The sequence below is a fragment of the Emys orbicularis genome, chromosome 6, assembly GCF_028017835.1.
Source record: "Emys orbicularis isolate rEmyOrb1 chromosome 6, rEmyOrb1.hap1, whole genome shotgun sequence".
NCBI lineage: Eukaryota > Metazoa > Chordata > Testudines > Emydidae > Emys > Emys orbicularis.
The window spans coordinates 882,125-897,940 of record NC_088688.1 but is presented as its reverse complement, the minus strand read 5'-3'; the positions used below and the strand labels follow the sequence as shown (position 1 = coordinate 897,940).

Genomic DNA, 15,816 nt, shown 5'->3' with positions numbered 1-15,816 from the left:
ACAGGTAACGGGGGGGGGTTATAGGCGGGCAGGCACCGGCGGGGCTCGCCGAGCCCGCTGCAGAGGCAGGTGCTGCCCGCGGGGGCCGCAGCGCCGAGCTCTGCCCCGGGGCGGCCGGGAGCCGGCTGCTGCTACCCGGGTGTGGGGCGGCGGCTGTTACTGGCCCCGTGTCCTGCCCGGGGCTCTGTGACGGGCGGAGGGGCCAAGGCAGGGCCGGGGCTGAGCGCACGGAGCAGCGCACCCTGAGCCGGGCACAGGGACGGGGGGGCTGCACCCTGAGCCGGGCACAGGGACGGGGGGGCTGCACCCTGAGCCGGGCACAGGGACGGGGGGGGGCTGCACCCTGAGCCGGGCACAGGGACGGGAGGGGGCTGCACCCGGTGTGGGGGAGGCTGCACTCTGAGCCAGGCACAGGGACGGGGGGGGGCTGCACCCTGAGCCGGGCACAGGGACGGGAGGGGGCTGCACCCGGTGTGGGGGAGGCTGCACTCTGAGCCAGGCACAGGGACGGGAGGGGGCTGCACCCGGTGGGGGGGAGGCTGCACTCTGAGCCAGGCACAGGGACGGGGGGGAGGCTGCACCCTGAGCCTGGCACGGGACGAGGAAGCTGCTTGGGCAGACGGGGCGGCGATGGCGGACAGCGCCAAGCTGATGGAGCAGTTTGAGGGCACTGCCCGTGGGCACCAGGTGCCGTCGTCTGGCTGGCGGATCTGCCTGGCCCATGAGTTCGCGGAGAAGAGGAAACCCTACCAGGCCTCGGACATCTCCGCCTCGGACGTGGTGAAACACCTGGGCCTGGGCATGCGGTAGGTGGCTCTGCCCTTCTGTGGCCATTGTGCACTTTGATGCCCCTTCGCAGCGCACCGCGATCGCTGGCCCCTTTCTCTCCCTCAGGGAATTGAATGAGCCAGCCACAGGCCACCTGCCTGGTCAGTATCCTTGGGCGCTTTGCCTTGCCTTGCTTGTCTGAGAGCCTGGCACGGCCTCCCCCAGCTCTTCTCCCCGTGACCCCCGAGCGGACAGACCCGTCGGTCCTGCCAGATTGGCCGGTTCCCCCCACGTGCATCCCCCCTCGTTATCACCCTGGTGTCCTGTCCTCTGGGTCCATGTCCCAGTCTGGTGGGTAGATTGGCAGGGTGGACTCCACAGTCTTCTGCACTTCTCCTTTCCTCAGCTGTAGGAAGCTCTTCTTGGGGTTGTTTTTTCCTTGTCTTGATCATTAGCACAGAGGAGGAGGGCAACACACCTGCAGGATATGCAGTGTTCTAAGTGGGGTCGTAGCGCCACTATAGTTAAGGTTGCACCAGTATTTCCATTTTACAGGGGTGAAAAATGGGCTCTGGAAAGTGCCTAGTGCAGCGGTTCTCAACCTTTCCAGATGACTGCGCCCCTTTCGGGAGCCTGATTTGTACCCCCAGATTTCACCTCATTTAAAAACTACTTGCTTACAAAATCAGACATAAAAATACAGAAGTATCAGAGCACACTATTATTGACAAATTGCTTGTTTTAATTTTTACCATATAATTATAAATCGATTGGAATATAAATATTGTGTTCACACTTCAGTGTATGGTCTATAGAGCAGTACAAACAACTCATTGTCTGTACAAAATTTTAGTTTGCACTGACTTCGCTTGTGCTTTTTATGTAGCTTGTTGTAAAACTAGACAAATATTTAGATGAGTTGATGTACCCCCTAGAAGACCTCTGAGTACCCCCAGTGAGAACCACTGTCCTAGGGTATCAGTGTCAAGTATTTACTGTAGTTTATGAATGGCTTGGTTTTTCTTTGGCAGTTTGTGGTGATAAAATCTAATGTAAGGTTAGTTATGACTGTTCTTATAAAGTGCCATGTGATTAAAATTTGTCTAGGGTCTGACACTCGTTAGACGCTCTCTTAATGACCAGAACAGCCTGAGATCCAAAATGTGTGCGATTCTGTGCTATGAATAGCTTGGACATGGTCTGTTAAGTTGCAACATGTTTTTATATACATAGTTACTCAAGGGTTAAAAGTGACTGTTGGAATGTTGACAGAGAATTACTGTTACTGATCAAGGTCCTGTTGCTACTTACCACATGTGTCCCTCTGGCTTGCTTTCCTGTGTGGACCTTGTTACTGTTGCATCTGAGCCTAATCATTTGCCTTTTCCTCGCCTCAGCGGGGGAGATGGGGCCACGCTGTTGTCCCTGTTGTACCGCTGGGGAACTGAGGCACCGTCACAGGTCACAACGTTGGTCTGCGGCAGAGCTGGGCTCTTCCGTTCCTGGGGCCACTGCACCTGTATTTCCCCTCCGGGGCTCAGCAAGGGCACCCACCCTTGGATTCCAGCTCCCCAGCTGCTGCGTTTCTGGGGGGAGACCCACATCTCTCTCTTCTGACTGGGGTATTCCCAGGCTGCCTCGGTCCCTGCCTTCACTGTGTATCTCCCAGCAAAGAGAGCCTGCTTGCTTTCTCCTGAGACTGGTAACAGAGCGGTTGTTGCAGAGATAAGTTGTGAGACAGCACTTGCTTTACTGTTAAGGTGAAAAGCATTACAGGTCTGTCGCATCTTACGCGCATTTAACATGCGCGATTTCAGCTTTACGCGGTCGGCAAAAACAAACAAAAACAAAAAGAAAAATAACCATTTTAATACTGTACCTGTAGTGCTGGCGATTCCGCCCCCCATTCCACTCAATGTAATTTTGACTAGACGCGATTTTCGCTTTACGCGCTGACTGCGGAACGTAACCCCAGCGTAAGATGCGACAGACCTGTACAGAGAAAACGTAATACAAACCATAAAAGAGCCTACACACATGCTAATGAGCTTACCCAAGCTTGTGGGGTCTGGTGTGAGCAGTCCTGTGACACCCCACCCCACCCCACCCCCTGGGGACTCCTTGTGGCTACCGCCTCCCAGTGCATCACAGCTTCAGATCAGAAGGCGCACCCAGTCTCATGGGGCCGTAGTAGGCCCAATCCTATCCTAAGGATCAGGACCCTCTGTGGCCCAGGGGTCCTGCGGCTCCTGCCTGCTTGCTGGATTAGGAAGAAGGCCCTGAGCCAGTTTAAACTCAGCTATTTATCCCAAACTCTTTCCTTTGTCTGTTGGTCTCTGGAGAAGCCCGATTGAAGGAGTATTTGCCTATCCCTGGGGTGGAAGGTGGGGCTATGGCTTCCACAGCTGATAACTGAAGAAGTGCATTCGCATCCCCCCTTCTACTATAGCAGGTACATACAGTGTCGCAACAACACAGCCGCAGTTGCATTTTTAATGCAATGGCCTCCAAAGGGATTAACCCTAATTCTGTCTGGTTTGATTTAATTCAATAATGTTTTGTTAATGTGAACAGGTTTTTTCTGGGCATTACAAGGTCTTGTCAATCTATCACAGTAAAGTTTGCCGATGACCCACAAATTGGTGGCAGTTCAGTTGTACAGACTGATCAGGATTGCATGGTTAGATGGGCTCATTTGAACAACATGTGTTTTAATACAACGAAATGCAAGGCCATAAACCTAGCAACTAAGATTATAGGTCACATTTATAGGTTGGGGGCTATTTTGGAAAGCGGTTACTACCTGAGCGTGAGCTGGGAGGGTGGTGGAATGACTAAGAGCAAACAAGATCCTTGTCTGTATAAACAGGAGAGTGGGAGTAGAGAGATGCTATCACATCTGTATATAGCAGTGGTGAGACCATTGCTGAGCACCCTGTACAGGTCTGATTTCCACACTTCAAAGAGGATGTTCAAGAAATGGAAGGGGTTCAGAAAAGTGCTATATATGAATGGTTTGAGGTTTGGAAAACCTGCCGGACTTTGAGACACTAAGAAAGCTCCACCTGTTTAGTTTAATGAAGAGAAAGTTAAGATCATGGTCTAGGAATACTTGTATGGGTAGAAGGACTTTGATTATTAATTGAGTATTAATTGCACCCTCAGCAAGTTCAGAGATGACACTAATCTGGGGGGAGAGGTAGATACGCTGGAGAGTAGGGATAGGGTCCAGAGTGACCTAGACAAATGGGAGGATTGGGCCAAAAGAAATCTGATGAGGTTCAACAAGGACAAGTGCAGAGTCCTGCACTTAGGACGGAAGAATCCCATGCACTGCTACGGACTAGGGACCGAATGGCTAGGTAGCAGTTCTGCAGAAAAGGACCTAGGGGTTACAGTGGATGAGAAGCTGGATATGAGTCAGCAGTGTGCCCGTGTTGCCAAGAAGGCTAACGGTATATTGGGCTGCATTAGTAGGAGCATTGCCAGCTGATCGAGGGAAGTGATTATTCCCCTCTATTTGGCACTGGTGAGGCCACACCTGGAGTATTGGATCCAGTTTTGGTCCCCTCACTACAGAAAGGATGTGGACTCTCTCCAGTGAAGGGCAACGAAAATGATTAGAGGGCTGGGGCACATGACTTACGAGGAGAGGCTGAGGGAACTGGGGTTATTTAGTCTGCAGAAGAGAAGAATGAGGGGGGATTTGATAGCTGCTTTCAACTACCTGAAAGGGGGTTCCAAAGAGGATGGAGCTCGGCTGTTCTCAGTGGTACCAGATGACAGAACAAGGAGTAATGATCTCAAGTTGCAGTGGGGGAGGTCTAGGTTGGATATTAGGAAACACTATTTCACTAGGAGGGTGGTGAAGCACTGGAATGGGTTCCCTAGGGAGGTGGTGGAATCTCCTTCCTTAGAGGTTTTTAAGGTCAGGCTTGACAAAGCCCTGGCTGGGATGATTTAGTTGGTGTTGGTCCTGCTTTGAGCAGGGGGTTGGACTAGATGGCCTCCTGAGGTCCCTTCCAGCCCTGATCTTCTATGATTCTATGATAGCAGAGGGCTCTTTAATCTAACAGGCAAAGGCAGAATGAGAGCCCATGGCTGGAAGCTGAAGGTAGATGAATTCGTAGTAATAAGGCAAAAATGTTTAACAGGGAGGGTAACCGACCAGTGGAACAACTTAGTGCTTGTTTCCACATACAGCACTGTATTGCTGTAGCAAAGACGCTGCTACTCCGAGGGAAGAGCGTCTCCTGTTGGTGTAGCGAATACACCCCCGTGAGAGGCGGTAGCTCTGTGGATGGGAGAAGCTCTCCGGTCGCCATAGCGCTGTGCGTGCTGGGGGTTAGATCGGTAGAATGGAGCTGCTCGGGGGGGGGGGCGGGTTCGCATCTCTGCGTGACGTGGTTGCACCAATCTAGGTCTGCAGTGTAGCCTGGCTGGAGCGTGGGGCGTGCTGGGGTCTCATTCTCAGACACGCTCTCGCTCAGCCCTGGGCGCAGGAGGCACTCACTGCATGAGATCGTGGCTGTGCTCGTCTCGGTCCGTTCTGCCCTTCAAATCAACGCGAGCTAGACTCCTGTCCTGGCTGTAGGCGCCTTCCCCAGCAACACGGTCTGGGCAACTCCCTGCCACTAGACACCTTATGGACACAGCGTTACCAAGGGGCACGCTCCGGTGAGAGCCTTGGCCTTCTCTTGATACAGTGGCGAGGGCTTAGAGCGATACAGTGTATCATGCGCAGAGCTTGTGCAGTTGTGATCCCCCTAGCAGCGCGGGGCTCTGTCTCCCCCCGCCCCAGGGGGTTGCCCCCCACGAGGGGTGTAGGCGTCGGTCCCCGCCAGGGCTCCAGGCTCACCTGGTTTAGACCAGAGCGCCCAGCTCAGTCCCACAGTCCTGCTGAGGGCTTGAATTTCTGGTCCCACCGCAGCTGCGGCACAGCTTTCGTGGCCAGCGCCGCTAACACTGTGTGTGTGATGCTCTGTCCCGCTCCTGTCCTGCCAGGTGGGATCACCTGCGGGGGAATGAGTGCTGGACTTCTGGCTGAGGGGCTCCTACACCTCCATACCCGGGGTAGCCACTGCTGGGGGACAGGGCTGCGCTGGCCTCGCGTGGGTTACATTGTGCGTTGGTTCAGGGCATGCCTTACGCTGGGAGCGTGTGATGTGGGGCCAGTGTACGACATGCTGATTATACATGGTCGTGCCCTAGCCAGCGATGGTATTGCTGCCATTCACTGCAGTAATTCCATATAACCCCACTCAACTCTCCCCCCAAACCTTGTGGCCCCTGGCACCTCAACCCCTGCGTCCCGCAGCAGACTGACAAGTCTCAGGCTCACTTGTGCTGGGATCCTGGGGAAGGACACCTGTAGGGATAGTGTGTGTGTGAACTGAGACTTTCACAAGGATCAATGTTATATTTGATTTACGCAAACAGCTGCAGAGACTGAAAGAAAATGTTATAACATTCTGGGCATCTGGCGGGTGTTGGTGTCTCACAACGGCAGGGGAGAAGGTGGAAGGAGGTGTGTTTCTCACTGGCAAACATGGGTAGAGCCCTGCGCGGATACAAAATTTGTATCTGCATCCGTGATACGTGGATATCCGCAGATTTGCAGGACTCTAGATACAAATTTGTATCCGCATCCAATCTGCAAAAATGGTCTGTGGATGCAGATATCTGCGGCTAGAAAGTGGATATCTGCTATTTGCGGGGCTTTAGACATGGGGTACTCCAGAGAGAGAGAGTGGAGTAGGGAGATCTGCAGGCAGCCTCCACCCTACTGCTACAGCCGCTCATGACTGTATCCATTTTGCCAACATGCAGGAGCAGCTGCAGCATATTTTGGAAAGGGAGCAATGACACAGACTCCTGCATGGAGTTTCCCTCCAGCTGACAAGCTGTCATAGCTGCTAAACGTGGTGGGTTGCTCTTGGCCTAGTTCCTCTGACACTTTTCAACAGGGTGGATGAAAAGCAACAAAAAATAAAAAAAAAATCGGATTTTGTTTTATTTAAATGAGATTTTTTTTTTGATAAAATGCTTTTTGAGGAAAAACCTATCTAAAGATAGTTTGAATTAAGATACATTATAGCTCAAAGATATTTCCTCATGGAATAGGGATTATGAATTCTAATTCCATAGTATGAGATGATATATTCATGTAATGTTTAAGAAAAGTTTTATAAATGAGTTCCAATAGTTCATGGATTAGCGACCCAATCTTATGGGGTTCCAGGGGCTTCTGTATAGATTATTTAGGTTAATCTTTCTATCTACCCAAAGGGACTCAGTGCTCAGTCTAGAGATGCTTAGTTTTGCAGTTCTCAAACTGTGGATTTGTGTCACCAGAGATAACATGCTTGTTAACAGCAAAAAATGTTTTTAAATAAATAATATATAAAGGTGAGAAATAACAGACCTCAACACTCTTGTCCCTCTGCAAATTTGTGTACACAGAGTCAATCCCTTACCTCTCTCTAAAAGTGCAAAGTTTCAAAAAGTTCAATGAATAGAAGATTGTTGGGGGAGGAATAGATCTGGACAAGGAGAAGAAGTCTGGAGATAAATTTGAGAAGGGAGGTGAGACAATGCGGTTCTGGCGGAACCCAACTGAGAGTGCCAACTCAGGACAAATTGCTCAAACAGGGCAGTTACAGCCCAAGGCTGGGGTTTTTTCCACCTCTAAGGCAAACCAAACCAGCCAGACTAAGAGGACTTCGGTCTCACCCCACTGGCTAACCGCAAGTCTCACAAGCAATCTCCTTAGACACTCCAGTTTCCCAGTATTACCACCAGTGCCACTCGTTATGGGGACAAATGGTTATGAAAACCAAGACCCCAGTAAAAGAAAAAGGTTCTCCTGATCCCAAAGGACCAAGCCCCAGACCCAGGTCAATATACAAATCAGATCTTACCCACAAATCACGCTGTTGCCAATCCTTTAGAATCTAAAATCTAAAGGTTTATTCATAAAAGGAAAAAGATAGAGATGAGAGTTAGAATTGGTTAAATGGAATCAATTACATACAGTAATGGCAAAGTTCTTGGTTCAGGCTTGCAGCAGCGATAGAATAAACTGCAGGTTCAAATCAAGTCTCTGGAATACATCCCCCGCTGGGATGGGTCCTCAGTCCTTTGTTCAAAGCTTCAGCTTGTAGCAAAGTTCCTCCAGAGGTATGAAGCAGGATTGAAGACCAGATGGAGATGAGGCATCAGCCTTATATAGTCTTTTCCAGGTGTAGGAACACCTCTTTGTTCTTACTGTGGAAAATTACAGCAAAATGGAGTCTGGAGTCACATGGGCAAGTTCCTGCATACTTTGCTGAGTCTCAAGGCATATTTGCCTTCTCTCAATGGGTCCATTGTATAGCTGATGGTCCTTAATGGGCCATCAAGCAGGCTAGGCAGAGCTAACACCAGTTTGTCTGGGATGTCACCCAGTAGCATAGCATAAGTTTGAAATACAGACAGTATAGAGCCAATATTCATAACTTCAACTACAAAATTGATACACACATATAGACAGCCTAATCATAACCAGTAAATCATAACCTTGTCTTAGACACCCCATTCGACCCCCTTTATACAAGCTTTGCGTGCCACTACAGGACCTTGGTTGCAACGATGATCTATATCGTCCCAGATTATATCAATAACGTTACAGGAGGGATAGGCAGTAGAAACAAAAGTGAAACTGTTTGAACAGCATATTCCAGTAGTCTTGAGGTCTTTCTGAGTGTAGCCTTCATTGATTGGAGATCTACCATACCATTCTCTCACTAGAAGGGAAAACCTATAATGGCAGCAGGCCGTAAAAGAGACCCAGTTTGAGAATATTTTAATGAAGTTTCTCTACCTGTTGGTAAGACAGGCATACGTGTAAAATGCAAACAGTGCAACAAGGAAATGCAAGGCTTGGTTGCCCGAATGAAACAACATCATGAGAAGTGTTCCTTCTCAGGAGGAAGCTGCATTGAAGATGGTGAAAGGAACACGTCTGAACATGCAGGATCTTCAGGTTAGTAAAGTTTTTTATTTCATACTTCTTTCTTAAGGACAGCCTGTCTTCCTTCTGGACTATTCTTGAATTCTCATGTTTGAGCAAAAAATATAGTTGTTTTTTTAGATGCAGTTGTGATAAAAAATAAATAGCTGAAATAGGCAGATCGTCCTTTTACAATTTCACCTTTAAAGTAGTACTGAGTATCAGTGAATGCAATGAGTAATACTAAATGAGCAGTATGGTAATAATAATTAAATAACTGCATTGACTTATTTTGTGTAGGAGAATCCATCCTCAACATACAGGATTCTGAAGACTATCCACCTTCAAGATCATCATCATTTTCTATAGTTTCAGAGTTATCTGCCAATGATAGTGTTTCAGTCACATCATGTATGTCACATAGCCACAGTATATCACCTGTAGCAAAAAGGGGAAAAAAATCTCCATCATCCAGAAACAACCATAGATACGTTTGTGATAAGAACCAGCAGATTACAAAAAGAGGTAATTGATGAAAAAATTGTCCGGTTTGTTTATGCAACAAACTCTCCTTTCCGAATGATTGAGAATCCACACTTCATTAACATGGTAGAGTCATGAAGACTAGGATACAGTCCACCCAACAGAGCAGATGTCGCAGGCAAATTGCTGGATAAAGTGTATGAAAGAGAAATTGAGCAGTGTGCAAAAGGTCTAGAGGGTGAAATTGTTAACCTGAGTCTCGATGGGTGGAACAATATCCACAATGATCTTGTTGTATGTGCTTGTGTGACAACAGAAGGGAATGTCTTCCTTACAGAAACAATTGATACATCAGGAAATGCGCACATAGCAGAATACTTACAAGAAGTAGCAGTAAAAGCTATAACAAACTGAAAAAAAATTCAGATGTCTAGTACACAGCTTGCTGACAGACAATGCTGCAAATGTATCCAAGATGAGAAGAAATTATTTAGAAGAGAGTGAAGAGAGTCCCAAGCTAATAACATACGGTTGCAGTGCTCCTTTGATGCACCTCCTAGCCAAAGACTTCAGTGTTCCAGAAATAAAGGCTAATGTTGTTGAAATTGCAAAATACCTCCATAACAACCACTTTGCAGCAGCTGCTCTGAAAAAAGTGGAAGGAACCAAACTAACTCTCCCACAAGGCATGCAATGGAACTCAGTAGTGGACTGTTTTGAGCACTATATCAAGAACTGGTCTAATCTGATGACAGTTTGTGAACAAAATAGTGAAAAAATAGATGGCACTATCACAGCCAGAGTTCTCAACATTGGGCTTAAGAGAAATGTTGAACACATATTGAGTACCCTGAAGCCTATTTCTGTAGCCTTGAACAAAATGCAGGGAAATAGCTGTTGAAATTTGGAAGGAACTGAGTGAGATCTTAAAAAGAGAAATATGCAATGACAGAGTTAAATTACAAGCATTAAAAAAACGAATGGGACAAGCACTATCTCCAGCGCATTTTCTTGCAAATATTCTTAATACTTGGTACCAGGGTCAAACCTTAACTGCTGAAGAAGAGGAGTTGGCTATGACATGGACATGCAGCAATCATCCCTCCATAATGGCAACAATAATAAACTTCAGAGCTGGGGTGAACCATTCAAGAAATATATGTTTGCTGATGATGTTTTAAAGAAAGTCACACCAGTGAACTGGTGGAAGTCGCTTGAGCACTTGGATTCAGAGCCTGTTGAAGTGATGATCTCACTTTTAACAGCAGTAGCTTCTTCTGCCGGTGTAGAAAGAATATTTTCTTCCTTTGGACTAATTCATTCCAAACTGAGAGATCATTTGGTACCTGAAAACGCAGGAAAGTTTGTTTTTCTTTTCCAGATTATGAACAAACAGGAAAATGAAGGTGAAGGCGACGGAGTTAGCTGCAGAAGCCGATAGTTTAAGTTTCTCATGTTGACCTGGCTGACAGAGTCAATTTAATTTTTTTTTAAATATTTCATTTAACTATTTTAGTTAAAAACAATTTTAACAAAAACAAACCTGATTTTATAAATAAAAATAAAAATAAAAAAATTAATGGAGATATCTATTTCCTAGAACTGGAAGGGACCTTGAAAGGTCATTGAGTCCAGCCCCCTGCCTTCACTAGCAGGACCAAGTACTGATTTTGCCCCAGATCCCTAAGTGGCCCTCTTAAGGATTGAACTCACAACCCTGGGGTTTAGCAGGCCAATGCTCAAGCCACTGAGCTATCCCTCCCTGATTTTAAAAAACTTGAAAGTTTAACTAAATTCAAAAATTCATATGCTTGTTTTGTTAAAATATATGTTTGCTGTTGAAGAAAAAAATCCAGAATACATAACGTTGTTTTAGTTAAATAAAACACTTTAAAATGTCTGCCTGGTGATGTTCTCCTCCTAATACAGCATGGCAAGAAAATCCTCCAAATATTAATGATTACCTGTTGAATTGGAGATAGTTCACCTCCCAATGACTTCATAAATATCTGCTTCAATTATCTTCGGTAAATGAAATAACCAAACCATCATTCATTTTCTGATATAGCTGTAAAACTAATCTGAAAAGTTTTCAAAATAAATCACTTTAAAAATGTATAGTGTGTACCTTCTAAAAATGAAACCTACATCTATCTCCGAGTTGTGAAGAATATGTATTAAGGTTATAACAACCAACAAGAATGCACTTTTATGTAGGAATCCATGATTAAATCGAGTCTTCCTGACTAGTGATTTAAATCAATTCGATTTAAATCACATCCACTCTGCTTTTCAATGGTGATAAAATGTTAGAGATTTGGGGGTCGTGTTGAATAATCATGTGAACTTGAGCTCCCAGGAAGACACTGTGGCCAAGAGGCTAATGTGATCCTTGGATGCATACACGGGGATAGTGAGTAGGAGCAGGCCGGTGATTTTACCTCTGTGTACAGCACTGGTGAGACCACTGCTGGAATACCGCGTCCAGTTCTGGTGTCCATAATTCAAGAAGGATGTTGATAAATTGGAGAGGTTCAGAGAAGAGCCACGAGAATGAGTAAAGGATGAGAAAACTTTCCTTATAGTGATGAGCTAAACAGGTTGAGCTTCTGGAGTCTAACAGAGGGAAGATTAAGGGGTGACTTGATTCCAGTCAATAAGTACCTCATGGGGAACAAATATTGATAATAGAGAGCTCATCAATCTAGCCCAGGGGTCGGCAACGTTTGGCACGCGGCTCGCCAGGGTAAGCACCCTGGCGGGCTGGGCCAGTTTATTTACCTCCTGACGCGGCAGGTTCGGCCGATCGCGGCCCCCACTGGCTGCGGTTCGCCGTCCCGGGCCAATGGGGGCGGCGGGAAGCCGCAGCCAGCACATCGCTCGCCCACACCGCTTCCCGCCACCCCCATTGGCCCGGGACGGCGAACCGCAGCCAGTGGGGGCCGCGATCGGCCGAACCTGCCGCGTCAGGAGGTAAATAAACTGGCCCAGCCCGCCAGGGTGCTTACCCTGGCGAGCCGCGTGCCAAACGTTGCCGACCCCTGATCTGGCCGATAGAGAGAGAGCATGATCCAGGGCTGGAAATTCAGACTGGAAATAAGACACATTTTTAACAGTGAGGGGAATTAACCATTGGAACAGTTTATCAGGGGTTGCGATAGATTCTCCATCACTGACAAGTGTTAAATCCAGATGGGATGTTTTTCCAACAGAACTGCTCTAGGAATTATTTTGTGGCAGTTCTCTGGCCCGTGCCGTGCAGGGGGTCAGACCGGTCCTAGGGCCTGTGCTGTGCAAATTAATGGTGTTGAACTAAAATTCATTTTCAAATTTATTTGCAAATTTAACACCATTAATTTTGGCTTGAGTAGGGACTGGGAGTGGCTGGCTCATTACAAAAACAGCTTTGCCACTCCTGGAATTGATACCTCCTCAATCTATTATTGGGAGTGGACCACATCCACCTGATGGAATTGGCCCTGTCAACACTGGTTCTCCACTTGCGAAGTAACTCCCTGCTCTCCATGTGTCAGTATATAATGCCTGCATCAATAACTTTCACTCCATGCATCTGAAGAAGTGAGGTTTTTTACCCACGAAAGCCTATGCCCAAATAAATCTGTTAGTCTTTAAGGTGCCCCCGGACTCCTTGTTGTTTTTGTGGATACAGACTAACACGGCGACCCCCTGATACTTGTCCTGAACACGTTAGATTTGGCTCAGAAGATCTCACAGGCTGAGTTCAGCGAGGACCTTCTTTGCCTTCTTCTCGGTGGATCATAACCTGGTCCATACAGGGACCCCACTCCGCAGTTAGCAGGCCGGGAAGGGCCGGGCGGTCGTGACTACCAAGACTATGCAGAACTATAATAGTTAACATTAAGGATATAAATAGGGGAGGGGATAGAGAGGAACGAAGTTTCCCCTCACCAGCCTGCACAGGATTCAAACGCCTTCCCCAGAAGCAGCTGGTGCGGGCCCCTCCTGGGGACAGGCTGCTGAGCTAGGGGGCTGTTTGTCTGCTCCAGGGTAGCCGTTTCCGAGTCCTGTGGCTGCCTTGTACCCGTTCGCCAGGCTGAGATCCCCTGTTCTGTTCTGTCGAGGCTGTAACCATGCTCACCAGCGTGGTGTCTGAGTGTGCAAAGCAGGGGTGAGCCCAATGCTCAGAGCCAGGGGGCTGTGTGACCTTGCGCAAGACCCCTCCCCTTTCTATCATGACTAGCCCTGTTCAACCAATGGGAAGCTGCCCTGGCCCGTCTCCGGGACGGGGAGGGTTCATTAGTTAATATCTGTCCAGTGCTCAGAAAGTGCTTCCCCCCCAGGGAAAGCCCCTAAGGTCAGTTCTGCATCCCCCTGCCCTGCTTCCAAGGCCAGTGCCCTGGAGCCTTGCGGGTGGTTGCCGCGTGTTACAGACCCAGGACCAGCGTCTCTCTGGAGTCAGGGCAGGTGACTCCGTGGCCACGTACAACCTTGTTCAAGTCATGCCATGCAGCCTGTACAGGGCCACCTGCACAGGGTGCCCACTGAGCAGGAGGTGAATGTCTGTGTCCCCACCACTGATGGTCAGGGCATGTGTTCCTGGGTCAGTCGATACTATATTTGCTGCTTTGGGTTTCCTGCAGCCCCTCTTCAAACGTAAGCAGCAGGCTGGAGCGAGCAGACCCAGGATTCAGTCTCTCTCTGCACATACCCAGCATCTGGTGTCTCACCCTAAATTATTATTTCCCTGCCCAGGCTTGTTCTCGTCTAACAGCCCCCCTTCCCAGGCTGGAGGGGCCAACCTGAAGCCGGCTCATCGTCTGCCTTTGAGGAAACCGGGCTTGTATTTTCAGTAATTCCTTTTAAACAGCATTTTGGTTCCGTCTCAGATAGGAAATGCTGTCAGGCGCCGTTCCCTGGAGCATTCCACTTGTCATGGCCAGGCCTCGCTCTGGCTGTGTTCCATCTTGGACTCGTTGTGTTCACATCTGCCTGTACACTGCAGAGCCTTCGGGTAGGGAGAAGTTATCTGATTGGCGCAGCCCAGTGCTGTACAGAGACACGTTTGCTTTAGTTATGTAGCACCTAAAGGGCACTTTACAAGTCCCATGAGGCATGGTTTGAAACTGGGATGGGCCGCATGCTGTACTGGTCATGCCTGACCAACCTGATTGCCTTCTATGAGGAGATAACTGGGTCTGTGGATGAGGGGAAAGCAGTGGGCGTGTTATTCCTTGACTTTAGCAAAGCTTTTGATACGGTCTCCCACAGTATTCTTGCCAGCAAGTTAAAGAAGTATGGGCTGGATGAATGGACTATAAGGTGGATAGAAAACTGGCTAGATTGTTGGGCTCAACGGGTAGTGATCAACGGCTCCATGTCTAGTTGGCAGCCGGTATCAAGCAGAGTGCCCCAAGGGTCGGTCCTGGGGCCGGTTTTGTTCAACATCTTCATTAAAGTTTTGGAGGATGGGATGGATTGCACCCTCAGCCAGTTTGCAGATGACATTAAGCTGGGAGGAGTGGTAGATATGCTGGATGGTAGGGATAGGGTCCGGAGTGACCTAGACAAATTGGAGAATTGGGCTAAAAGAAATCTGATGAGGTTCAACAAGGACAAGTGCAGAGTCCTGCACTTAGGAAGGAAGAATCCCATTCACTGTTACAGACTAGGGACCGAGTGGCTAGGCAGCAGTTCTGCAGAAAAGGACCTAGGGGTTACGGTGGACGAGAAGCTGGATATGAGTCAACAGTGTGCCCTTGTTGCCAAGAAGGCTAACGGCATTTTGGGCTGTATAAGTAGGGGCATTGCCAGCAGATCGAGGGACATGATCGTTCCCCTCTGTTCGACATTGGTGAGGCCTCATCTGGAGTACTGTGTCCAGTTTTGGGCCCCATACTACAAGAAGGATGTGGAAAAATTGGAAAGAGTCCAGTGGAGGGCAACAAAAATGATTAGAGGTCTGGAGCACATGACTTATGAGGAGAGGCTGAGGGAACTGGGATTGTTTAGTCTCCAGAAGAGAAGAATGAGGGGGGATTTGATAGCTGCTTTCAACTACCTGAAAGGGGGTTCCAAAGAGGATGGATCTAGACTGTTCTCAGTGGTACCAGATGACAGAACAAGGAGTAATGGTCTCAAGTTGCAGTGGGGGAGGTTTAGGTTGGATATTAGGAAAAACTATTTCACTAGGAGGGTGGTGACGCACTGGAATGGGTTCCCTAGGGAGGTGGTGGAATCTCCTTCCTTGGAGGTTTTTATGGTCCTGCTTTGAGCAGGGGGTTGGACTAGATGACCTCCTGAGGTTCCTTCCAACCCTAATATTCTATGAACTGTGCTTACACTAGGGTCTGCCCCAGTGCCTGGACTCTCCCTCTAGACAAAACACCGCTGGTGAAGATGATAACCGGAGGGCATGGGGGGGACGGGAGGGCAAGGTTCACATCAGCATGTGCGTACGTAACCTCCCCAGTGCCAGCAATCTGTGCCTGATCTGCAGTGTCTGGCTCGGCACTGGTCTGTCAGCTCCCTGGGCAGGGGCCAGTAATGATCTGGATCTACAATGCCAAGTATGCTGTTGGGTCTTATCATGCCTG

General features: G+C 48.3%; 1 protein-coding gene across 1 annotated transcript in view; it reads left to right on the top strand.

The window, feature by feature from the left end:
- Positions 1–630: 630 nt before the first annotated feature.
- Positions 631–15,816, top strand: part of GBA2 (glucosylceramidase beta 2) — a 54,316-nt gene continuing 39,130 nt past the window's right edge. The window contains exon 1 of the mRNA XM_065406743.1: positions 631–806. Within this exon, the coding sequence (XP_065262815.1) occupies positions 631–806 (176 nt within the window). The remainder of the gene's footprint in view (positions 807–15,816) is intronic.